Raw genomic sequence first — 24,690 nt, 5'->3', positions numbered from 1 at the left:
GTTCACCCTCCTGATCAGGTGGCTGACTGGGAGCTGGAGCTGGGTTCGCTCAGTTGGGTTCACACAGTTGATCGTCACCAGAGTACAGAGAGTACCTACTGCATATTGCTGGCCCGGTAAAAGATCAAAATTAGAGGTACGGTATTAGAAGCAATAAGTATTCTACTTATTGCTTTCACACCATCAAAAAGTGGAAAAATCCTAAGTGGAACCTTCCCAAGTCTTCTAAGTCCGTCTGTTCCCTGCTCTCTATTTTTCCCACTTTGCCTTAAGTCCTTGCCCTGTGACCCAGTCCCTACCCCACCTCTGCCCTTCCACTTAGGGGAGGAGTTGTGGATTTCATCTTACTGTGGATTGGTCGACAAGAGAGGGTAAATCAGAGAGGCTCCACCCATCTCACAGGAGGCTGGGGGTGGGCGCTCCCCATTCCCCTCCCTCTCGGACCTGCAAGGAGGTGGGCTGGCCGCGGAGGGCCCGTCCCCCTGTCCCTTTAAGGAGGAGGGACGAGCACAACCGGCGTGGCCCCGACCCCGTCCGCGCCCTCATCCCAGAGCAGCTGCAGCCACAGCTCCGGCCGCCCCTCGCTTGGCAGAGTCCGCTGGGCCCCAGGAAGCAAGTCGCCACCATGGTGAAGATCGTGACCGTTAAGACCAAGGCGTACCAAGACCAGAAGCCGGGCACGAGCGGGCTGCGGAAGCGGGTGAAGGTGTTTCAGAGCAGTGCCAACTATGCCGAGAATTTCATCCAGAGTATCATCTCCACCGTGGAGCCGGCGCAGCGGCAGGAGGCCACCCTGGTGGTGGGCGGGGACGGCAGGTTCTACATGAAGGAGGCCATCCAGCTCATCGTCCGCATCGCCGCCGCCAACGGGGTAAGGGACGTGCCCACACCTCAGTCACCCAGTCGCCTCCAGCCGCGCGCGCTCCCGCGGGGCCACTTCCGCGCGCGCGGCCGCCGAGTCTCCACCCCCAGCTCCTCGGCGCTCTCTCTTCGTAGCCTGCGGCCGGGCGGGGGTTGCCCCAGGAGAGAGAGTGGCCAAGGGGAGCAGCAGAACTGCTCTTCTGACCGCTCCTCCCATCCCTCTCCCACCCCCAACCCGCCCTGGCTGGGCGGAGAGGCGCGAGGCGGGGAGCAGGGCTTGACCTTGGGAGGCCCGGCCCTCTGCCTCCTGCCCCACCCTTCTCTCTCCTCCTCTCCGCTCTTCCCCTACCTCCGCCGTCGTCCGGGCCTCTGACATTTACATTAACCTTTTTTGCCTGTGAAGATACAGTTACTGAGCCGAGCGCAGTCACCTTAACCCGGAAAGGTTAGAGGCCGCCGCCTTGCTCAGAACCCTCCTTGCATCCCGCTGGGTTGCCTGCTATTCCCGTCTGGGATGGCGCAGCCCGCTGGCTGCGAGCCCCAGGCTTTGGGCACCCGCCCCCCCTGGTGGCCCAACGCGCCAGGGCTCGTTCCCCATCCCCTAGTTTGCTCGGACAGAGCTTCTGCCCTCTGCCCTGGCGCCGCCTGGTTGCTGGGGCGCAGGCGTTTGAAAAGGCTAGTCTTTGCCCAGTGTTGCTTCTGGATCTGTTCCACCGAGGTTGCTGGAGCTGAATTTTCATTAGAACAGAACCTACCTACTCAAGCGCGCTCGTATGTAAGCAGTCGTGGCAGGCCGGAAAGTTAACGCAACACCTTGGTTCCGCCCCCAAGCCAAGGAACGTTAACCGACTAAGATGGGCAGTCCACTAACGTGAGATTTTGAACTAGATTTTTTTCAATAAACCTGGTACTTCTGCGAAAATGTGGATTTATAAACCACAACCGAGGCTGATTGTTTCCTCACTCTTATAAAAAAAGTTTTCTAACGAGGTTTTTTTAAGTTTTCTTTTCTATAATTAACATAAGATTTAGCTTATACTCACCTATTCTGGAACTCACTCCCTTTAGTAATATTTTTATTCGTTTTATCAGTACTTTTTTTCTCTTATTTATATATTGAGGGCCATTTTGCCAAGCCCTGTGAAAAGCACTTCACTTGCGGTGTCTCATTCATCCTCCTCTAGCCCTAGGAGGTGGGCTTCCTTGGAGGCTCCGACGGTGAAAGAATCCGCCTGCCAATGAGGGTTCCATCTCTGAATGGGGAAGATGCCCTGAAAAAAGGAATGGCTGCCCAGTATTCTTGCTTGGAGAATTCCATGGACAGAAGAGGCTGGGAGTCACAAAGAGTTGGACAGGACTGAGCGACTAACACACACACACACACACAGCCTGGTGAGGTAGATGCTATTATGGGCATCTTGAAGATGCCAATGAGAAAAGTGAAGCTTAGGCAGGTTTAGCAGGAACTCTAATGGCAGCACTGAGAATCTAGTACAGACCTGCTAATTCCAAGAACTTAAACAGTTTCTGGGCATGAAGAGACCCTGGAGTTTGAGGATCTGTTTTTCAGTGGTCTCTCAAATCTAAACCGGGAACAATGTACATTTGCCTCTCTGGGTCAAATAATTTATAAGCATCAGAGAGAGAAGTTTGTCTGGATCTGTTTTCTTTATAGTCCTGAGTTTTCAGGCAACCTCAAATTCCCTTGAAAGAAGAACCAAGAAAGAACAAAAGCTGTATCCTAGTGCAGCTAGTATTCATTTCCCTGTCATCACTTGTGTTGAATTTGCATTTCATTCATTTCTTCAGGAAATATACTGAATCTATATTATGTACAGAGAAATGTGTGGAATAAAAAGGTGATTCAGCAACAAGACTTTTTCTTAAGAAACTTACAGCATAGTGGGAATTTAACACGTCCAATTCGAAAACTGTCCATTTGGGAATAGCGTGGGATGGAAGGAAAAGAATTAGTTAAGACTAGAGAGTTAAGTCTTTTATTTTAGTATGTATAAAAAACTTCATCACCGTTTTGCTACTGCCCTATTGCTCCCCCCCACCCCTTTTAGTCAATCTTTGTAAAAGTTGTCTACATTCACCATCACAGATTCCTCTCCTCCCATTCACTCACCATCTCACTGCAGTCTGGCTTCTGTTTCTTTCACCAATCCACTGACATTGCTCTTGCAAAGCCTACTGATGACTTTCTGGTTACTAAATCCATTCAACACTGTTTAGGCCTAATGTGACCTTCCTGTTTAATCTGGCATTGCTGACTTCATACTCTTTAAAGTTCTTACTCCCTTGTCTTGATCACTCTCTCCTGATTCTACTCACACTTTTTGAGAGTTCCTATATGGAGTGCTTACCCTACCTATATCCTATCCTATTCTCTGGGTTTCTGGTCTCAACTCACTGCCCTCTGATTTTTTTCTTCCTATCTTTCCTCACCAGGGATTTAAGTGTGTTACTGTTTCTCTGGTGAAATTCAGATAGCATCTTCAGAAAGATTTCCCCAGCAGCCTCTCTCTGCCACTCTCCTCCCTTAAGTGATCTTTCCCCATAGATACTTCTAGAATAGATGAAATTATCTGTTTACATGTGACACTCCCTTGTAACTAGGGCAATACAGCTTCCAATGAGTCTTTGTTCTAGTGCCTGAAATTATGAATTGTGAAGTGTATGGAAAATACTTCAAGTTTATTCCAGCATTTAACTTAAAGCCATAGTTTATTGCCAATACATTTATTATCATTAAACATCTATTATGTGCTTACTTCTCTTATCAGTCCTTGTGCTGTAAGTTCTCGGGATATAATATATTCCTGACCTCAAGAAATAATCTAGAAGTGGAAGTGGATAGGAATAAGCAGACAAACTAGGCTTCCCTGGTGGCTCAGAGGTAAAAATCCACTTGCAATGTAGGAGTCCACGGTTTGATCCCTGAGTCAGGAAGATCCCCTGGAGAAGGACATGGGAACCCCACTCCAGTATTTTTGCCTGGGAAATCCCATGGACAGAGCAGCCTGGTGGGGTACAGTCCATGGGGTCACAGGAGTCGGACACGACTGAGAGACTAAACCACCACCACAGTGTGTTCGGTGTTGTGAGGGAGTTATGTGCCAGGTACTGAAGGGGCAAGAGCATGGCAGGCTGTACTTGAGAGTGGAAGGTACAGTGAGAAAGTCTTCACAGAGGCGTGGTATTGGATTCGAGGCTTAAAGGATGAGTTGAAGTTTCCAAGGTGCATTTGTCAGGGGAGCAATTCTAGGCAGAATAAATATCATAGGAGTTGGGGACAGTTCCCTTGGGCAAGTTATTCAATTTCTGATCCTTTCCCCCTCTTGTTTGTGAAAACTGGAAATGACAGTACATATCCAGAGAGGCTCTTGTGAAGATTAAATGAAGCGACATATTTAAAAGTACCTGGTAGCCCTCTCTCACCTGGAAACTGAATGACACCTATAGGGAAACCTCAAGATGAGCTTGAGGGCAGGACTTCCTGTGATCAGTGTTTTGCTAGTATGGGGACACTGAGTTAATCATACCCAACCTGATGCAGATATTAACCTCCACCCACCCACCCCGCCCTGGCCATAGATCTGTTTTGTCTCCTACATTCTTCTACAATTAATGGCCCCAACCAAACTAGAGGGATGCCTTCTTAGATCCTAACAGGATACAAGTGACAACAGTTTAGCCCAAGCAAGAAAAGAGGGAATTTGGGGTGCCTTCCAAATGCTCATTTACTGCTTAAAACTTTAGCCAGACAGACAGTGTCCTCAACCATTCCCAATGGGAATCTCGCATTTGGAAGACAGTTCTGGGGTATCCATGTTTCCTACTGTAACATCTCTTGCATCCCAGGAACAGAGGGGACAGTTCCTTGTCTCTTTTCCTGACTGTGTGGCATGGGCCAGGGACATCTGAAAAGTTTGCTGCAGTGAGAAAATAAAGCAATACATGCAGAAGTATCTTGTAAAATATAAAACATGAGCTGTGTTTTAGTGTGTTTGTTCCCTGTAGAGTGTGAAGCAACAGAGTTGGAGGGTGGGGTTGTCTCCAACCTACCTCCTCAACACACTTTACTCTCTCACATCTTGTGCCATCTGGAACATTCTTCTCTCCTCTTCAACCTTAGATCTGGGTTTAATTGACACTTCCCTGCTCCTAATCCCTGAATCAGGTGTACCTCTTTTCTGCTCTCATAGCCTGTCTTGCTCACCCCCATAGTAACACTGACTGCATCTTATAGCAATTGTTGATTCGCTCGTCTGTAACCCACCCGGCCTCCAACACAAACCTTTTTGACTGTAAGCCCCAAGTGAATGAAGACAGGGCTTGTCTTGTTTTCTGCTTTATCCCAGGAGACCCTTCAGATTAACCACAAGCTCATCTTGAGCTCCTCACCAGTGTTTGTGCTCCTCACACTGGTTGGTTTGACCCCCAAATGGCTACTTACTGTGCTAATTCAGCCCACTGGACTCACACAATGTAGTGACCATTTTAATTTACTTTTTAGCAAAACAGATGTTTGTAGGCATGTTAGAGTTCAGAATAAGAGACTAATATTTATTCAGAATTAAAATCCTTACCTGCAGATCATACCTGGGAGTAAAGTACTTCATGGGTGGAATCAATCACATTCAACATCAGGCAAAAACAAATTCATGTATCAGTTACCAAAATAAGGCATGTGGTAGAATCTATAGGAAAAATGGATCTCACCTTCCCTGCATGCCATCTTCTCAGATTTAAGTTTGGAAAAAGCCAAATTTAAATCTAGGAAAATTCTTGTAACATATGGATAAGTGTATCAGCCCCCAAGTGGTGGAAATTGGTATTTCCCAAAATTCTTCTCAGGTCTTCTTGCAAACTCGCATGACTCATTTGTGTTTTAAAAGCTCTGAAAATCCTACTTAACATTGCCCAATCCAGTTTTCCCAAACTTTTAACCAGGATATTATAACCATCCGTGAAACTACTTGCTTTGGGATATATTTATTTATAGAAAAGATCAACTGGATGAAATATCAGAAGACCAGAGACCAGGTTCCAACTCTACCATTTCTAACAGGTTGGGCAAGTCAACCAAATCTTTCTGTACCACCACCTACCTATTGCATTTCTTCTTTTCAGAAACATTTTGGGTCAGTCATAAAGAGGAAAGAAGAAAGAAATTGTTCCCAATATGAAAATGTAATGTTCAAAGTGTTTCAGACTCATGACTAAATCTTCACTGGCCTGATTTGATTGGCAGTCCTCACTGTGTTTACTCAGGGCTTCTTTCACCTTTTCTATCTTGTGTCTCAGGGATTCATGTGAGTGGTGATTGGGAGAAGTATTGGGAAGAGGGATTTCCAACAGTTGAAGTTATAAAAACAACAAACCCCCAAGGCAAAGGCACCCCCTCTTCACCCTTTCCAAGCAAGCCTCTAGAGTTAGCCCTCTGTGGTCCCTCTGAGGACACCAGATAAGAAAAGTCGTCTCAAAATCCTCCCAACTGAAAATGAAAATAAGCCCTTAATTACTTGGCACACTCAGTAGCCATTTTTAAAAGGTGATTTCCAACTTTGAGCACAGCTCCAAGGGCCACAGAATGACTAGGTATGTCTGCATCAAGTTCAGGGAAATTTGAGGGAGAATGAATAGACCATTGGAACTTACCTGCTTAACTTTCTTAGAGGTGTAGCCCACTCAGATCATTCTTTTGAAAGCTCTTCTAAAGTCTGAAGGGGTCCAAAATATGTCGCCATGGCATAAAAGCTATTTTGAACTGAAGGCATTTGCAAATAGGCATTTTTCTGAACTCCTTTGTCTGCATAAAAGCAGACAAATGTCTCAACTGTCATAAATCCCCTCCCTGGGAGAGGGTTTGTGGAAACCAGGGAAAATTGACTCAGCACCACACCTAAACAGACATTATCACAAAATTATAATATTGCTTCCCCATTGTTTTAAAGCCCCAGTTATCTTTTTGAAAAGTCATTTGTTTTCCCAACACTGATAACCACAGTGAAAGTACTCATCTAGATAGAATTTTGAAGCCTGAAAATTCTTTTGGCCTCTCTGCTTTGTCCTTCCCCTGATTTCTCCATCACTGATGGTCACTTTAAGACAGGAAAAGAAGTCAGTGTCCTTAATGGGTTATCTGTTGGTAGGCTAGCTCCCACCATCTGGCAGAGAATCCCAGGAAAGATTTGAGGCCACAGCCTTTTCTGCTTCATCTCCTGCTTCATGGATAGCTGTTTTAGCTTGGGTACACATATGGTCTTCATCTCAGCCCTGCAGTGCACAAATGACTAGACTTGGGCAACATGGTGTACAAGCCACAGCCAAAGAAAACTTCCCTTGGCAGAATCATAATCTCCATTTCTGCTTGCAGACTGGCTAGTCTTTGTCTGAGCTTCTCTCTGTATTGTGGCAAGAAGCAGCCAACAAACATTCCTCTTCTGAATTCTCCTAAGCATCTGTGTAGAGCTACACCTTTGGTTGGCCCACGGTCTGTCTTCCAAGATAACAGTGGTAAAACTTTTGCCATGGCCATAAAAATTATGCTAATGCTGCATGTTTAGATTCTGTTTTGGTACAGAACACCAAATTTTACATTAGTTAAAATGTAGGTTTTGGCTGCTGTAGCAGAGTTCTAAAATAAGTTATTTAAATAAAATAAAAGTTCATGGTAATGGAACCCTTTGTAACAGACTGGGTGTGGGCAGTCAGGGGCTGGTGTGGTGGCCCCATTGTGTCAGAAGATGCATGTTGCTTTTCTCTTGTTGATCAGCCTCCCCTAGTGAGTTGCCCTTATCTGCATAGTGCAACATGGCTGCCCACCACACTATGGTCATTTTAGCTAACAGGAAGGGGAGAAAGAGGAAGGAAGGCACACCTTTCTCAGAGACTGCATGTAGTCAATTTCATTCTTGTCCCATTGGCTGAGACTTAGGCTAAGGCCTCCTCTAGCTGCAAGGGATGCTGGGAAATACAGGCATACCTCATTTTGTTGCACTTTGCTTTATTGTGCTTCTCAGATACTATATTTTTTGCAACTTCAAGATTTGTGGCAATCCTGTGATGAGTTTTTTTCCTATAACATTTGCTCATTTCATGTCTCTGTGTCAATTTTTGGTAATTCTTGCAATATTTCAGGATTTTTTATCATTAGTATATTTGTTACGTGATCAATGATCTTTGAAGTTACTATTGCAAAAAGATGATAACTTGCTGAAGGCTCAGATGATGATTAGCATTTTTTTTAACCAATAAAGTACTTTGACATTAAAGTATGTACATTTTTTTAGACATAATGCTAATAAACACTGAATAGACCATGGAATAATGTAAACATCACTTTTATACACTGAGGAACCAAAAAATTTATGTGACTTGCTTTACTTCAGTATTCACTTTATTGCAGGAACTGAACCTGCACTATCTCTGACGTATGCCTATATCAACGTTATGCTGAGTGCTATGTGTTAGGCTAAATATTGGGGGTGTCAGTCTAAATGAAAGGGAGAATTGATATTAAGGAACATCCCACAGTCCTCATTATCCTAAACATGCTTTCCAAATTTAGTGAAAACCACTCAGTCATTTTCAAGTGATAGAGTTACAGAGAGAACACAGAAACTTAATTTTATATTGGTAACTAGATTTTTTGAAAAGACCTTGACTATCATTTATTCCAACTACAGGCCTAGAAAGGAACCTAGGCACAATCATTCCCATTATGGAGGACTTTTTAAATAAAGCAACTTTATTGAGATATAATTCACACACCACACAATTTATCCATTTAAAGTATGTGACTCAGTATTTTTTTTAGTACATTTATAGCATTATGCAGCCATCATCACAATCTAATTTTAAAATATTTCCATCACCTTAATAGAAGCCCTGTGCATTAGCAATCAATCCCTCTTGCTCACCTACCCCTTCATTGTAAGTAACCACTACTGTACCTTGTTCTGGATGTGTGCTCGGTCACTCAGTCATGTTGGAATCTTTGCAATCCTGTGGACCATAGCCCACCAGGCTCCTCTGTCCCTGGGGTTTCCCAGGCAAGATTACTGGAATAGGTTGTCATTTCCTACTCCAGGGTGTCTTCCCAACCCAGGGATTGAACCTGCGTCTCTTCCGTCTACTGCATTGGGAGGTGGATTCTTTACTATTGTGCCACCAGGGAAGCCTGTACTGTACCTGCTGCTGCTGCTAAGTCGCCTCAGTCATGTCCGACTCTGTGCGACCCCACAGACGGCAGCCCATCAGGGTCCCCCGTCCCTGGGATTCTCCAGGCAAGAACAGTGGAGTGGGTTGCCATTTCCTTCTCCAATGCATGAAAGTGAAAAGTGAAAGTGAAGTCGCTCAGTCGTGTCCGACTCTTTTCGACCCCTTGGACTGTAGCTTATCAGGCTTCTCCATCCATGGGCTTTTCCAGGCAAGAGTACTGGAGTGGGGTGCCATTGCCTTCTCCGGTACTGTACCTGAGGCCTCTATAAATTTGTATGGGTGGATTTTATACAGACTGAATATTCGGTTTTGGTTGCTACACAGAAGTTATATTTGGCAGGTAAAGCCCTGGGAATGCTAGAAACAAAGGCAAAGGGTCCACATCAAGAATAGGAGTTAGTGTCCTATGCTTCTGTGCATACTATCTGAGCATTATTGATACACAGTCAAAGGTCCTCATTCTCAGGGAGCCTCCAGTTGCAGGAAGAAGGCTGACACAAAAACAGACAATCACCATTAAATTTTATAAGAGCTAATACCTCAAGAAAAAGAGATCGCTGTGGACACCGGGCAGGGATGCCTGCCCCAGCTTGGGGTGGGAGTGAGTGTGGGAGGGGATAGTGTGTTCAATGAAGGCTTTCTGCAGGAGATGAGCCTACTTTTCTCAGCAGACTCCTTGTCCAAAGCCAACCAGGCTGTCAAAAAAAGGAGGAGAAGTTTCTCCAGGAGAACAACTTCTTCATTTTCGAGTGTAAGCAGTCAGATTTCTTTTTTTTTTTTTTACAAATGTATTTGAACTTATATATCCAAATTAGTATTGTTCCCTGCCAAATCACCACTCTGGGAACCGTACACTTATTCCAGTGATGCGTCTAGTGCTGAAAGCATTTTGAAACTCCTCTATGGGAGTTATTTTTCAGCCAGTCGGTTTATGGGTCACCTAGGGAAACCAGTCACATTATTTTATAGTCATGCCTCATTTTTCACCTAAAACGATATAACAAGATTTGATCACCCACTTTATTCATTAGACGTGGCTCCAACCAATTTTCATCTCTTTCCAAAGTTCACATCTATTCTCAAAGGATGAAATTTGTCATGACTGAAGACTTTCAAAGAAAAGTGCCACAGACTGTAAAGACAGTTTCTGAAAAAGAGTTCCAGAAATGTTAGTGCAGCGTCAACATTGTTTAAATACATGCATTGCTTCCCAGGGTGCTTGTCTTGAAGGAGAAAATATTAATTTAGATGAAAATACTCTTGCGTAATTGTTGAAAATGAGTTAAATTTTGTACTATTCAAGCACACTGCCCTGAAAAGAATTTAGAAGACAGGTCATGATGAGGGAGATTCTGGCATGCTGCTTTCCTTCTACAGTTTACCGCAGAGGCCTGGGAATTCAGTTCTCTTCCATCCCGATGAACATCTCAACATGTTTCAGTGCATTTAGAAATTGTGCACAGTAGGAAAGTTTGTGAAAACCCAAGTAGACAAAATGACCCTGAGCCTGGAAAGGAATCCTATCAGCTCAAAGCCACAAGAAACAAAAACCTAGATGTTTAGCCTGTACCCACTTCAGCTCTGAGAGATCATCCTAGGATTGCAAGGAGGCCAGAAAATGGAGCTGGGATGCCGTAAGTGGGTGGGGATGGGAAGGACCTTTTGCTTAGGTAATAAAACTAATATATTACACTGCTCCCATGAGGACTTTGGAAAATACATTTTGTGGAACAAAATGAAATCCACTTAAAAATGAAGCAAAAGGGAAATAAATGTAGAAAGCTCAAAGGGAATCAGGAATAAGGTTGGCTCCTGTCACAGAAGCCAGCTGCCCCTCTGTGTTGGGCCATGCAGTTGATGCCAAGCCCTCTGAGGTCAAATCCATGAGAAATACTCTCATCACATAGTTCAGCATAGCCACTTACCCTGTAAGTAATGAAGAGAGTAAATAATACCTGCCTTAAAGATTCATATGAGGAGATGAAGTAAAATTTGGGAAGTATTTATCATAGTGCCTGACATAAGTGTTTAGTAAACAAAAGATTCTGATGATTCTAATAATGTTTATGGTTATTCCAAACTCTGAAGCCAGGGGAGGGCAAAGGGGATGGTCTTCTGTGCCTGCCACCACCTCCCATTCCATCTCTGTCCATACATTATCCCTTGAATTAGATCTGTGAGGCAGAGATTCACAGTTGCTGTGTCAGTCACGAGCCCATTGATCTGAGGCCTTCACCTCATTGGAGCCGTGAGCTAGCAGTGGGTAGTTGAAGATGGGTATTTTAGGATGGATCTGAGGGATAGTTAGCTGACCCATGCCAATGTCATGCTGTAGACCAGAAGCCGCAAGAGATGTATGCTGGCATTGCTGTGAACCTCCTGGATTACGTGGATTTTCTCATTCAGTAAGCATTGCTGAGTACTCTTTATGTGCCAGGCAGTGTGAGATGGTTGTAGGCACAAAAATGAATAAGACAAAGCCTTTGTTCTCAGGATTCATGCCAGTAGAGGAGAGTTTATAAGCAGTTATAAAAATACAGTTTGAATACTAGTGTATTAGCTTCCTGTTGCTGCTATGACAAATGACTCCAAACTAGGTGGCTTAAAACTACAGAAATGTATTTTCTCACCATTCTGGAGACCAGAAGTCTGAAATCAAGGTGTTGGCAGGGTTACACTCTCACTGAATCTCAAAGGAGAAGTTCAGGGAATCAAAGGAACACAGAGCCACTCAAACCCACCTCAAAGGGGAAGGGAAGACCGAGGATGTCTTCTCTTCCCAGGTAAGGTAATTTCTGAGCAAGTACGGATGATAAAGAGGAATCAGGGAGAACTTAGCTGAAAGTGAAGTGAGGGTGGAGGCAAGGTACAATCACTGGTTTAAAATGCATATACCTGAGACCTAATACCAATGCTGTCCTATTTAAAGTATGCTAATAGTAATGACTGACGAGATTCCAGACAAGAAGATTCCAGAGTTCCATTATCCACAGTGCTTCTGTAGACTCCTGACATAATCTCAAATGAAAGACAGGCCATTTGGTGGCTCCTTACCAAATAACTTTGGTTCATAGTGATGGGTTGGAATGGAAGATTTTTGATTCAAATCTCAGTTATACATTTTATTGTACAATATCATGTATTCTGAGCTTCCCTGGTGGCTCAGATGGTAAAGAATCTGCCTGCAGTGCAGGAGACAGGGTTTTGATCCCTGGGTCGGAAGATCCTCTGGAGAAGGGAATAGCTACTCACTCCAGTATTCCTGCCTGGAGAATTCCATGGACAGAGGAGCCTAGCAGTCCATGGGACTGCAAAGAGTTGGACACGACTGAACGACTAACACTTTCATATTTTCCATCATGTATTCCGCTTAACTAAAGCTCAGTTTTTGCACTTGTAAAATGGAATCAATTCTAGTATCTGCTCTATTGGGGAGTTTTATGATAATTAGTTTAAATAATAAGCATACCAAATTTTGGGGAACTATAAAGTGCAACTCAAATGAGAGTTTCACTGTTGCTTTAGGAGAGTCACACCACTATGACTTTTTTTTTTTAACCGTTCTTTTTTTTTTTAATTTTTTAATTGAAGGATAATTGCTTTACAGAATTTTGTGGTTTTCTGTCATACATCAACAGGAATCAGCCATAGGTACGCCCATGTCCCCTCCCTCCCGAACCTTCCTCCCATCTTCCTCCCTATCCCACCCTTCAGCCTGTCTGACTCAGGGAGCTCAATTATGGTGACTTTTGACTTAAGCTTCCTGCCAAAACAAATCTCAACATCCAATTTTATCTATCATCTTTCAAAGTCCAAAACTCAGATGTGCTAAAGAATAACCAAAAAGTAAATATATCATGCCATTTTGAGGATCTTAATGGTATATCCACATTACCCCTTTTACATTAGAATTTTGTTTCAGTATAACTTTTTTTTTTCCAGTGTAACTTTTGATATCAGACAGACATGAGTTTGATTCCTAGATATGCTGTTTATTAGCTATTTAATCTTGAGCAAACTGTCTGAACTCTTTTTTTTTTCTTTACTCATTTGTATAATTAAGATAATATGTCACAGAGGTGTCTTTAGAATAATAAGATAATGTGTAGGAAGTTACCTTGCACAATGCCTCACACATAGTCATAATGAGCAGGTTGCTACACTGGGTAGTAGGGATTTTGATGAGAAATACAACTTTACTTTGCTTATAGTCCCCTAGGCAGCTCCCACCTTCTCAGTTTCACTTCTCTTCTTCCAGTTGGCCAATAACCTATCAAGATGCTCCACACCTATTAGCCTATAAATTTCAGAACAGAAATGTCTTTCTTACAGAGAGTGTTTCATGCACAGGTCCTGGAGTAGGGTGGGGGCCCTGCTCTACATAATTTTAGGTTTCTGAAATATATGATCAGCCTGATACTCAGTTATCTCAAAAGAATATAGCACCCAGCCCCCAAATCAGCAAAATTGTCCCCAAATGGCTCAGTACTAATCACAGTATTTGGTATTTGCACACCAGGTCTATTCATTAGGGTTTTAGGGTAGTGGTTCTAGTAAAAGTTGGTTGGGTCTGCTTGCTCCAGCAACTTTTCCTGAACAACATTTGAGGGGTCACTTTACCTGCCAATAAGTGCAGAGCATTTTCTCGTTGCTCAGTATTGGACTGTGCATTTGGGGCACACACAAATGTATACGTGGCCTCCAGCTCCCTGTGGAGCTTGTCATACAGTGGGCATTGCAAGACAGTGTGGCATTGCCTCTGTAGATTGTCACTGGGAGTCCAGGGAGAGGAGCATTGGAGAGGCAGTCAGAAGCTTCCAGGGGAGATGTGTCTGAGCCAAGTCCTGAAGGATGATGAAAAGGAAGCCTGGAAAAAGTGGAGACATTCCATGTAGAGGCAGTGGCAAAACAAGGAGGCCATTGTGGAAAGCAAGCCCACAGGCTTCAACTTTAAATAGAACTCCATAGCAGAAAGGGAGGAGAATGGCAGGGCAGCCTGAGATGAGTTATCACCACACAGGTCCTTAACATCAAGGCTTTCTGTTATACACAGGCCAGCCTCAGACCCAGTCTGAGAATTATCTTATGATCCCAGTGGGAATCAGGAATCTTAGAGGCATAAGTTAACAAAAGTAGGAAGCTATTTATAAGGGGGCTAGAGTATGTGTCCAGTAACATATGAAGGCTCTATCAGTTTGCTGAGCCTGTCTGTCTTTAACCAGCAGATTGTATGGCATGTCATCACTTCATGGCAGATAAATGGGCAAACAGTGGAAACAGTGGCTGACTTTATTTTTCTGGGCTCCAAAATCACTGCAGATGGTGACTGCAGCCATGAAATTAAAAGACACTTACTCCTTGGAAGGAAAGTTATGACCAACCTGGACAGCATATTAAAAAGCAGGGACATTACTTTGCCAACAAAAGTCCGTCTAGTCAAGGCTATGGTTTTTCCAGTGGTCATGTATGGATGTGAGAGTTGGACTATAAAGAAAGCTGAGCACCAAAGAATTGATGCTTTTGAACTGTGGTGTTAGAGAAGACTCTTGAGAGTCCCTTTGACTGCAAGGAGATCCAACCAGTCCATCCTAAAGGAGATCAGTCCTGGGTGTTCATTGAAAGGACTGATGTTGAAGCTGAGACTCCAATACTTTGGCCACCTGATGCGAAGAGCTGACTCATTTGAAAAGACCCTGATGCTGGGAAAGATCAAGGGCAGGAGGAGAAGGGGATGACAGAGGATGAGATGGTTGGATGGCATCATCGACTCGATGGACATGAGTTTCGGTGGACTCCGGGAGTTAGTGATGGACAGGGTGGACTGTCGTGCTGCAGTTCATGGGATCACAAAGAGTCGGACATGACTGAGCGACTGAAATGAACCATCTGTATATGACCTGATGTTTTCATCAGGGTGAGTTTTAAAACTTGGGTTGGTTGATCTGAATCCATATTGTAGAATGAATGATGCACAGTTCACTAAACTAGAACACATGTTTATTTACCAAAAAAAAAAAAGAGAGAGAGAGCGAGAGGTACAGTGCAGCTCTACTGTTTCCCCTCAGTTTAGTTGCTCAGTCCTATCTGACTCTTTGCAACCCCATGGATTGCAGCACACCAGGCTTCCCTGTCCATCACAAACTCCCAGAGCCTACTCAAAGTAATGTCCATCACATCGGTGATGCCATCTAACCATCTCATCCTCTGTCGTCCCCTTCTCCTCCTGCCCTCAATCTTTCCCAGCATCAGGGTCGTTTCAAATGAGTCAGCTCTTTGCATCAAGTGGCCAAAGTATTGGAGTCTCAGCTTCAACATCAGTCCTTCCAATGAATATTCGAGACTGGTTTCCTTTAGGATTGACTGGTTGGATCTCCTTGCAGTCCAAAGGACTCTCAAGAGTCTTCTCCAACACCATAGTTCAAAAGCATCAATTCTTCAGCGCTCAGCTTTCTTTATAGTCCAACTCTCACAACCATACATGACTACTGGAAAAACCAGAGCCTTGACTAGATGGACCTTTGTTGGCAAAGTAATGTCCCTGCTTTTTAATATGCTGTTTAGGTTAGTCATAGCTTTTCTTCCAAGGAGCAAGTGTCTTTTAATTTCATGGCTGCAATCACCATCTGCAGTGATTTTGGAGCCCTCCAAAATAAAAGTCTCTCACTGTTTTCATTGTTTCCCCATCTATTTGCCATGAAGTTATGGGACCAGATGCCATGATCTTCGTTTTCTGAATATTGAGTTTTAAGCCAACTTTTTCACTCTCCTCTTTCACTTTCATCAAGAGGTTCTTTAGTTCTTCACTTTCTGCCATAAGGGTGGTGTCACCTGCCTATCTGAGGTTATTGATATTTCTCTTGGCAATCTTGATTCCAGCTTGTGCTTCATCCAGCCTGGCATTTCACATGGTGTACTCTGCATATAAGTTAAATAAGCAGGGTGACAATATACAGCCTTGACGTACTCCTTTTCCTATTTGGAACTAGTCTGTTGTTCCATGTTCAGTTCTAACTGTTGCTTCCTGATCTGCATACAGATTTCTCAGGAGTCAGGTCAGGTGGTCTGGTATTTCCATCTCTTGAAGAATTTTCCACAGTTTGTTGTGATCCACACAGTCAAAGGCTTTGGTGTATTCAATAAAGGAGAAGTAGATGTTTTTCTGGAACTGTCTTGCTTTTTCAGTGATCCAGCGGATGTTGACAATTTGATCTCTGGTTCCTCTGCCTTTTCTAAATCCAGCTTGAATATCTGGAAGTTGACTGTTCGTGTACTGTTGAAGCCTGGCTTGTAGAATTTTGAACATTACTTTGCTAGCGTGTGAGATGAGTGCAATTATGCGGTAGATTGAACATTCATTGGCATTGCCTTTCTTTGGAACTGGAATGAAAACCGACCTTTTCCAGTCCTGTGGCCACTGCTGAGTTTTCCACATTTGCTGGCATATTGAGTGCAGCACTTTCACAGCATCATCTTTCAGGATTTGAAATAACTCAACTGGAATTCCATCACCTCGACTAGCTTTGTTCGTGGTGATGCTTTCTAAGGCCCGCTTGACTTTGCATTCCAGGATGTCTGGCTCTAGGTGAGTGATCACACCATCGTGGTTATCTGGGTCATGAAGATCTTTTTTGTACAGTTCTGTGTGTTCTTGCCACCTCTTCTTAATATCTTCTGCTTCTGTTAGGTCCATACCATTTCTGTTCTTTATTGTGCTCATCTTTGCATGAAATGTTCCCTTAGTATCTCTGATTTTCTTGAGGAGATCTCTAGTTTTCCTCTTTCTATTGTTCTCCTCTATTTCTTTGCATTGATCACTGAGGAAGACTTTCTTATCTCTCCTTGCTATTCTTTGGAACTCTGCATTCAAACGGGTATATCTTTTCTTTTCTTCTTTGCCTTTAGCGTCTCTTCTTTTCTCAGCTATTTGTAAGGACTTGTTAGACAACCATTTTGCCTTTTTGCATTTCTTTTTCTTGGGGATGATTTTGATCGCTGCCTCCTGTACAATGTCACGAACCTCGTCCATAGTTCTTCAGGCACTCTATCAGATCTAATCCCTTGAATCTATTTGTCACTTCCACTGTATAGTTGTAAGGGATTAGATTTAGGTTTCGTGGTTTTTCCTACTTTCTTCAATTTAAGTCTGAATTTGGCAATAATGAGTTCATGATCTGAGCCACAGTCAGCTCCCTGTCTTGTTTTTGCTGACTGTGTAGAGCTTCTCCATCTTTGGCTGTAAAGAATATAATCAGTCTGAAATCGGAACTGACCATGTGGTGATGTCCATGTGTAGAGTCTTCTCTTGTGTTGTTGGAGGAGGGTGTTTGCTATGACCAGTGCATTCTCTTGGCAAAAGTCTGTTAGCCTTTGACCTGCTTTATTTTGTACTCCAAAGTCAAGTTTGCCTGTTACTCCAGGTAGCTCTTGACTTCCTACTTTTGCATTTCAGTCCTCTATAATGAAGAGGACTTCTTTTCTCAGTGTTAGTTCTAGAAGGTGTTGTATGTCTTAATAGAACCATCCAACTTCAATTTCTTCAGCATTTCTGGTCAGGGCATAGACTTGGGTTACTGTGATATTGAATGGTTTGCCTTGGAAATGAACAGAGATCTTTCTATCATTTTTGAGATTGCATCCAAGTACTGCATTTTGGACTCTTTTGTTGACTGTGATGGGAGAGAGGTACAGTGAAGCTGTGCTGTTTCCCCTAGATCTCAGCGAAGGGGCTGAATCGTCCATGATCTTTTTTTCTCTTGTTACTTTAGTGTCTGTACTCTAACTTTTCACTCATCACTTTTCTACCCCACACTGAAGTTCACCTTCTGGAATGAGCACCTTGAAGACCTCTCTGGCTCTGCCTGCAGTTACCCAGTGCTTCTCTAGGAAGCAGCACAAGCTTTTGGCCTCAACCACACAGACTAACCAGCTCTACCTCCTTCACTATTGCTGCTTCTAATTCTGTTGCTTTTTGTTACTGCACAAGTCTGTGTGCTATAGAAACTACCTGAAATGTCAGGTCTCAGGCAGAGGTTCTCTGTTGTGCTTTGGAAAGTCCTCTATGATGGTGGGAGGAATTTTGTGGTTGAAGTTGGACTCAGGGTGAGGACTGCTTAGTTGACTACTGCCTGGAAAAACTCACCTCTGTTCATCAGGGACCCTATTCACCGAGGTCCTTTAACTCTCACTACTGACAACTTAGCCACTGAGACATTTGTTAACTACCCACCACACTTCATTCCAGGCACTGAGGTTACAGAGGAACAGTTTCTGTCTTTCTCCTCGTCACTGAGCAAGGAAAGACGTTTGTTTGTATATGCACTGTGTTATTTAGTGATAAGAACCAATACTCTGGGGCAAAGGAAAGAGGTGTGTGTGTGGGGGGTATCCACCTAAGGGTCTCTCTCTCACACCAGCCACCCAGCTGCGAAGGAATCGGCTGTCACTGGAGTTGGGCTTTTTCTCTTTCTTTTTTTAAACGCTTTATTGTATTAGTTTCCTGGGGCTGCTGTAACACACAGTACTATAAAGTGAGTGGCTTAGAACAACAAAAACTTATTCTCTCACAGTTCTGGAGGCTGACAAGTCTAAGTGCAGTGGGTTGTACAGGCACCAAAACTCATATACTTTCCACTTAGACAATATCGATTTGAGAGTCACCTGGAATCTATTTCCTCTTAATTTTTTCCAAGTTAAGATGCACTTGATTATCCAAAGGAGCCATACAGCCTATCATGAGCTTTGGCATTAAAACTGGCATGAAAGCCTGCCTTCCAATATATTAGTTGTGAGACTCTGAGCACGTCATTTATTCTCTAAGCCTCAGTTTCCTCATCTGTAAAATGGGGATGATGAGGATATCTGTATCACAGGGTTGTTACTTGCATGAGAACCTGCATGTAGTCCTATGATAAACCCTTTATATGATCTCCTTTAATCTTATCAACAACTCTTAACAAGTTAGTATTTAGATCTCTGTTTCACAGATGAGGAAATAGAGGATCACTGATTTGTTCAAGATCACCAAGATACTACAAATTATCAGGAGTAGGGATTCAAACACAGATTTCCACTCTGCTGAATTCCTCAAGGAAATTAATTTTAATAAGGTTATCTAGAACTCTATTTCCAAATCTTTTGTGTTGCGGTATAACATTTGATTTTCCTGAAGCCTTGTTCTCACTTAAATCTTTTTTATTTATTTATTTATTAAATAAATTTATTTATTTTAGTTGGGGGCTAATTACTTTACAATATTGTAGTAGTTTTTGCCATACATTGACATGAATCAGCCATGGGTTTACATGTGTTCCCCTTCCTGGACCCCCCTCCCACCTCCCTCCCCATCCCATCCCTCTGGGTCATCCCATTGCCCCAGCCCTGAGCATTTGTCTCATGCATCGAACATGGAATGATGTTCTGTTTCACATATGATAATATACATGTTTCAATGCCATTCTCCCAGAACGTCCCACCCTCACCTTCTCCCTCAGAGTCCATAAGACTGTTCTATGCATCTGTGTCTCTTATTTTGTCTTGCATATAGGGTTATCGTTCCCATCTTTCAAATTCCATATATATGCATTAGTATACTGTATTGGTGTTTTTCTTTCTGGCTTACTTCACTCTGTATTATGGGCTCCAGTTTCATCCATCTCAATAGAACCGATTCAAATGTATTTTTTTTAATGGCTGAGTAATATTCCATTGTGTATATGTACCACAGCTTCCTTATCCATTCGTCTGCTGATGGACATCTAGGTTGCTTCCATGTCCTGGCTATTGTAAACAGTGCTGCGATGAACATTGGGGTACACGCGTCTCTTTCAATTCTGGTTTCCTCGGTGTGTATGCCCAGCAGTGGGATTGCTGGGTCATATGGCAGTTCTATTCCCAGTTTTTTAAGAAATCTCCACACTGTTCTCCATAGTGGCTGTACTAGTTTGCATTCCCACCAGCAGTGTAAGAGGGTTCCCTTTTCTCCACACCCTCTCCAGCATTTATTGCTTGTAGACTTTTGGATAGCAGCCATTCTGACTGGTGTGAAATGGTACCTCATTGTGGTTTTGATTTGCATTTCTCTAATAATGAGTGATGTTGAGCATCTTTTCATGTGTTTGTTAGCCATCTGTATGTCTTCTTTGGAGAAATGTCTGTTTAGTTCTTTGGCCCATTTTTTGATTGGGTCGTTTATTTTTCTGGAATTCAGCTGCAGGAGTTGCTTGTATATTTTTGAGATTAATTGTTTGTCTGTTGCTTCGTTTGCTATTATTTTCTCCCATTCTGAAGGCTGTCTTTTCACCTTGCTTATAGTTTCCTTTGTTGTGCAAAAGCTTTTAATTTTAATTAGGTCCCATTTGTTTATTTTTGCTTTTATTTCCAATATTCTGGGAGGTGGGTCATGGAGGATCCTGCTGTGATTTATGTCGGAGAGTGTTTTGCCTATGTTTTCCTCTAGGAGTTTTATAGTTTCTGGTCTTACGTTTAGATCTTTAATCCATTTTGAGTTTATTTTTGTGTATGGTGTTAGGAAGTGTTCTAGTTTCATTCTTTTACAAGTGGTTGACCAGTTTTCCCAGCACCACTTGTTAAAGAGATTGTCTTTTCTCCATTGTATATTCTTGCCTCCTTTGTCGAAGATAAGGTGTCCATAGGTGCGTGGGTTTATCTCTGGGCTTTTTATTTTGTTCCATTGATCTATATTTCTATCTTTGTGCCAGTACCATACTGTCTTGATAACTGTGGCTTTGTAGTAGAGGCTGAAGTCAGGCAGGTTGATTCCTCCAGTTCCATTCTTCTTCCTCAAGATTGCTTTGGCTATTCGAGGTTTCTTTTATTTCCATACAAATTGTGAAATGATTTGTTCTAGTTCTGTGAAAAATACCATTGGTAGCTTGATAGGGATTGCATTGAATCTATAGATTGCTTTGGGTAGTATACTCATTTTCACTATATTAATTCTTCCAATCCATGAACACGGTATATTTCTCCATCTGTTTGTGTCCTCTTTGATTTCTTTCATCAGTGTTTTATAGTTTTCTATATATAAGTCTTTTGTTTCTTTAGGTAGATATATTCCTAAGTATTTTATTCTTTTTGTTGCAATGGTGAATGGTATTGTTTCCTTAATTTCTCTTTCTGTTTTCTCATTACTGGAGTATAGGAATGCAAGGGATTTCTGTGTGTTAATTTTATATCCTGCAACTTTACTATATTCATTGATTAGCTCTAGTAATTTTCTGGTAGAATCTTTAGGGTTTTCTATGTGGAGGATCATGTCATCTGCAAACAGTGAGAGTTTTACTTCTTCTTTTCCTATCTGTATTCCTTTTATTTCTTTTTCAGCTCTGATTGCTGTGGCCAAAACTTCCAAAACTATGTTGAATAGTAGTGGTGAAAGTGGGCATCCTTGCCTTGTTCCTGACTTTAGGGGAAATGCTTTCAATTTTTCACCATTGAGGATAATGTTTGCTGTGGGTTTGTCATATATAGCTTTTATTATGTTGAGGTATGTTCCTTCTATTCCTGCTTTCTGGAGGGTTTTTATCATAAATGGATGTGGAATTTTGTCAAAGGCTTTTTCTGCATCTATTGAGATAATCATATGGTTTTTATCTTTCAATTTGTTAATGTGGTGTATTACATTGATTGATTTGCGGATGTTAAAGAAACCTTGCATTCCTGTGATAAAGCCCACTTGGTCATGATGTATGATCTTTTTAATATAATGTTGGATTCTGTTTGCTAGAATTTTATTAAGGATTTTTGCATCTATGTTCATCAGTGATATTGGCCTGTAGTTTTCTTTTTTTGTGGCATCTTTGTCTGGTTTTGGAATTAGGGTGATGGTGGCCTCATAGAATGAGTTTGGAAGTTTACCATCTTCTGCAATTTTCTGGAAGAGTTTGAGTAGGATAGGTGTTAGCTCTTCTCTAAATTTTTGGTAGAATTCTGCTGTGAAGCTGTCTGGTCCTGGGCTTTTGTTTGCTAGAAGATTTCTGATTACAGTTTCGATTTCCGTGCTTGTGATGGGTCTGTTAAGATCTTCTATTTCTTCCTGGTTCAGTTTTGGAAAGTTATACTTTTCTAAGAATTTGTCCATTTCTTCCAAGTTGTCCATTTTATTGGCATATAGCTGTTGGTAGTAGTCTCTTATGATCCTTTGTATTTCTGTGGAGTCTGTTGTGATCTCTCCATTTTCATTTCTAATTTTGTTGATCTGATTCTTCTCCCTTTGTTTCTTGATGAGTCTGGCTAATGGCTTGTCAATTTTGTTTATCTTCTCGAAAAACCAGCTTTTAGTTTTGTTGATTTTTTGCTATGGTCTCTTTTGTTTCTTTTGCATTTATTTCTGCCCTAATTTTTAATATTTCTTTCCTTCTACTGACCCTGGGGTTCTTCATTTCTTCCTTCTCTAGTTGCTTTAGGTATAGAGTTAGTTTATTTATTTGATTTTTTTCTTGTTTCTTGAGGTACACCTGTATTGCTATGAACCTTCCCCTTAGCATTGCTTTTACAGTGTCCCATAGGTTTGGGGTTGTTGTGTTTTCATTTTCATTCATTTCTATGCATAATTTGATTTCTTTTTTGATTTCTTCTGTGATTTGTTGGTTATTCAGAAGCGTGTTGTTTAGCCTCCATGTGTTGGAATTTTTAATAGTTTTTTTCCTGTAATTGAGGTCTAATCTTACTGCGTTGTGGTCAGAGAAGATGGCTGGGATGATTTCAATTTTTTGGAATTTACCAAGGCTAGATTTATGGCCCAGGATGTGATCTATCCTGGATAAAGTTCCGTGTGCACTTGAGAAAAAGGTGAAATTGATTGTTTTGGTGTGGAAAGTCCTGTAAATATCAATTAAATCTAATTTGTCTATTGTATCATTTAAAGTTTGTGTTTCCTTGTTAATTTTCTGTTTAGTTGATCTATCCATATGTGTGAGTGGAATATTAAAGTCTCCCACTATTATTGTGTTATTGTTAATTTCCCCTTTCATACTTGTTAGTATTTGCCTTATATATTGTGGTGCTCCTATGTTGGGTGCATATATATTTATAATTGTTACATCTTCTTCTTGGATTGATCCTTTGATCATTATGTAGTGTCCTTCTTTGTCCCTTTTCACAGCCTTTATTTTAAAGTCTGTTTTATCTGAAATGAGTATTGCGACTCCTGCTTTCTTTTGGTCTCCGTTTGCATGAAATATGTTTTTCCATCCCTTCACTTTCAGTCTGTATGTGTCCCTAGTTTTGAGGTGGGTCTCTTGTAGACAGCATATATAGGGGTCTTGTTTTTGTATCCATTCAGCCAGCCTTTGTCTTTTGGTTGGGGCATTCAACCCATTTACATTTAAGGTAATTATTGACAAGCATGATCCCGCTGCCATTTACTTTGTTGTTTTGAGTTTGTGTTTAAACATCCTTTCTGTGTTTCCTGTTTAGAGAAGATCCTTTAGCATTTGTTGGAGAGCTGGTTTGGTGGTGCTGAATTCCCTCAGCTCTTGCTTGTCTGTAAAGCTTTTGAATTCTCCTTCATATCTGAATGAGATCCTTGCTGGGTACAGTAATCTGGGTTGTAGATTATTCTCTTTCATTACTTTAAGTATGTCCTGCCATTCCCTTCTAGCCTGAAGGGTTTCTATTGAAAGATCAGCTGTTATCCTTATGGGGATCCCCTTGTGTGTTATGTTGTTTTTCCCTTGCTGCTTTTAATATTTGTTCTTTGTGTTTGATCTTTGTTAATTTGATTAATATGTGTCTTGGGGTGTTTCGCCTTGGGTTTATCCTGTTTGGGACTCTCTGGGTTTCTTGGACTTCTGTGACTATTTTCTTCCTCATTTTAGGGAAATTTGCAACTATTATCTCGAGTATTTTTTCATGGCCTTTCCTTTCATCTTCTTCTTCTGGGACTCCTATGATTCGAATGTTGGGGCGTTTCATATTGTCCCAGAGGTCCCTGAGGTTTTCCTCATTTCTTTTGATTCTTTTTTCTTTTTTCCTCTCTGCTTCATTTATTTCCACCATTCTATCTTCTACCTCACTTATCCTATCTTCTGCCTCTGTTATTCTACTGTTGGTTCCCTCCAGAGTGTCTTTTATCTCCTTTACTTCATTATTCATTATATATTGACTCCTTTTTATTTCTTCTAGGTCCTTGATAAACATTTCTTGCATCTTCTCAATCCTTGTCTCCAGGCTATTTATCTGTAACTCCATTTTGCTTTCAAGATTTTGGATCATTTTTATTGTCATTATTCTAAATTCTTTTTCAGATAGATTCCCTATCTCCTCCTCTTTTGTTTGGTTTGGTGGGCATTTTTCATTTTCCTTTACTTGCTGAGTATTTCTCTGCCTTTTCATCTTGTTTAGATTGCTGTGTTACGTGTTGCCTTTCTGTATTCTGGTAGTTTGAAGTTCCTCTTTATTGTGGAGGCTCCTCACTGTGGGTGGGGTTGGACGGGTGGCTTGTCAAGGTTTCCTGGTTGAGAGAGCTTGTGTCGGTGTTCTGGTGGGTGGAGCTGGATTTCTTCTCTCTTGAGTGCAATGGAGTGTCCAGTATTGAGTTTTGAGATGTCTATGGATTTGGTGTGCCTCTGGGCAGCC

General features: G+C 42.0%; 1 protein-coding gene across 11 annotated transcripts in view; it reads left to right on the top strand.

The window, feature by feature from the left end:
* Positions 1-549: 549 nt before the first annotated feature.
* PGM1 (phosphoglucomutase 1) overlaps positions 550-24,690 on the top strand; it is a 73,520-nt gene continuing 49,379 nt past the window's right edge. For all 11 annotated transcript variants that reach the window (XM_081486580.1, XM_081486579.1, XM_081486585.1 and 8 more), the window contains exon 1: positions 550-871. In XM_081486580.1, coding sequence (XP_081342706.1) covers positions 626-871 — 246 coding nt within the window. In that variant the 5' untranslated portion in view covers positions 550-625. The remainder of the gene's footprint in view (positions 872-24,690) is intronic.

The sequence above is a fragment of the Giraffa tippelskirchi genome, chromosome 5 (assembly GCF_054371585.1).
Source record: "Giraffa tippelskirchi isolate mGirTip1 chromosome 5, T2T-mGirTip1v1.2.pri, whole genome shotgun sequence".
Lineage (NCBI taxonomy): Eukaryota > Metazoa > Chordata > Mammalia > Artiodactyla > Giraffidae > Giraffa > Giraffa tippelskirchi.
This window is presented reverse-complemented; position numbering and strand designations above follow the sequence as displayed.